Raw genomic sequence first — 1,729 nt, forward strand, 5'->3', positions numbered from 1 at the left:
TTTACTCTACAATAAGTAAGTATCTTCCACTGGTCTGCAGTAGGACGCTATATGGACTCTATCAGGGTTGGTTCGGATGCGTACGGTATGGGTGTTGACGTACAGAAGTCGTATATTGCTGCATGGTGAGGATCCATCGAGTGTGGGAGTCATTTTGTTACCGTTCAAACAGGGACGCTAACTATGAGGCGCTTATGGCAGCTTTCAATACCTCTCTCGACTCGAGCGAGCAAGAGGAGCTCTTGAAAGAATACCAAAGTAATCGGGTGATGCCAGAGCTTCCACAATTCGAGGAGCCTGTTCGGAAGGTGAGCTGCCACAGACGAGAGGTTTCAAAGGCATTCAGCGTGTGTATGTCACAGACCTCCTCGCGTAAGCAACATGAAGCTGAGAAGAACCAGCGGTCAGTGGCATCCGAGAAGGCCGCATCTTCTGTGGTAGAGGAAAAGCCCGTCTCGAAGGCGAGAGGGGGTGGCAGGAAATCAAGCAAGGGCTCCAAGAAGGAGGCTAGTTCATCACAAGTTGAAGCCAAGGAAGAAGTCGCTGTATCTAATACTACGAAGGTGAGCTGTTTTCATTGCGTCGATGATCGCGATGGTATGCTTGTCAGACCGTGACGAGAGCCAAGGCCAGCAATAAGCCCGTCAGTGGGGTGATTGTCGGTCGGGGGTGGACGCCGACCTATTCAGTCGACTCTAACGCTCTCCGGAAGATCGAGTTGCGCAACACTCGGCATCGACGTCGAACTCTTCCGCCGCTGCGTTCGACAGTGGAACCTGAAGTCGTTGAACTGGCGCATTTGCCAAGCTGGATGTCGGACTATCAGAATAGGAGGGCTCAATGCCGCCAACCTCCACGAGTTCCGTCTACGTCTGAAGTTGATAAAATTGATTTGTATGCGGGTCCGTTCTGTGTATTGACAATCCATCGTCCGGGCCTCTGTGACCATTAACTGTACATTATCCTAGCAAGTCGAATCGTCGACACTTGTGTTGCGTTCATAGTGGGTAGTTTTGTGTCCGTTCTTCGACAAGTGTATATACCACCGTTTCGGAACGGTGATCGACCCTTTAGTATCATATACACCTCACAGATGGCACGAAGTATCGCTGAGCTCCTTAGATCCCGAAGCTCGAGATCTATCGCCACTCGTTTATACCATCATCAGAACTCTTTGCTATTAAACTGAGGCCTTCTAAGTTCTAACGACTATCTTCCCATTCCCTCGTACCAATGCCAAGTACATCTTTTCATTTTCAAATCCACCGAATGAAAGAACAAATTCCATCAATGCTCCTTCTACTCCACTCACAAGGGGGGGGGCTTACAACAGAGTGAGGTCACGTCTCCGGTCACGACCTTCACCCTCGAAACGCATCGTAGGAAAATTTCATTAGCTCAATCTGTCATGATCCGAACACCTCTCTGAGAGATTACAGAATATTCTGATTTCTCAGCCAGTCTCCTCTCGCGGAAGGCCAGTACGACCCAAATTGGCCGAGATTACAGCAAGTTTTCATCGACCAGCGTATTTCTCAGACAGCAGTCGAGGTAGATGTGCCACCCTAGCGTACAGCGACGAACTGTCCTATGCACCGTGCATGCCACGTTAGTAATTCTTCACTATGTTCACGATAACGAGCAACCGATTCTCATAGGTTGACCATCTTATTCACGCTCGCAACCCCGAACTCACGACTCAACAACCCTAGGATGCCACAATGAAAAA

At 49.3% G+C, this 1,729-nt stretch overlaps 1 protein-coding gene across 1 annotated transcript; it reads left to right on the top strand.

The window, feature by feature from the left end:
- Positions 1 to 194: 194 nt before the first annotated feature.
- Positions 195 to 920, top strand: Pmar_PMAR014382 (hypothetical protein; the record flags this gene model as incomplete). Its single annotated transcript, XM_002778566.1, has 4 exons — positions 195 to 308; positions 363 to 563; positions 611 to 643; positions 690 to 920. 4 exons carry the CDS (start codon positions 195 to 197, stop codon positions 918 to 920), a joined length of 579 nt encoding a protein of 192 aa, XP_002778612.1.
- Between the last annotated feature and the right edge of the window lie 809 nt (positions 921 to 1,729).

The sequence above is a fragment of the Perkinsus marinus genome, assembly GCF_000006405.1.
Source record: "Perkinsus marinus ATCC 50983 genomic scaffold scf_1104296948572, whole genome shotgun sequence".
Lineage (NCBI taxonomy): Eukaryota > Perkinsozoa > Perkinsida > Perkinsidae > Perkinsus > Perkinsus marinus.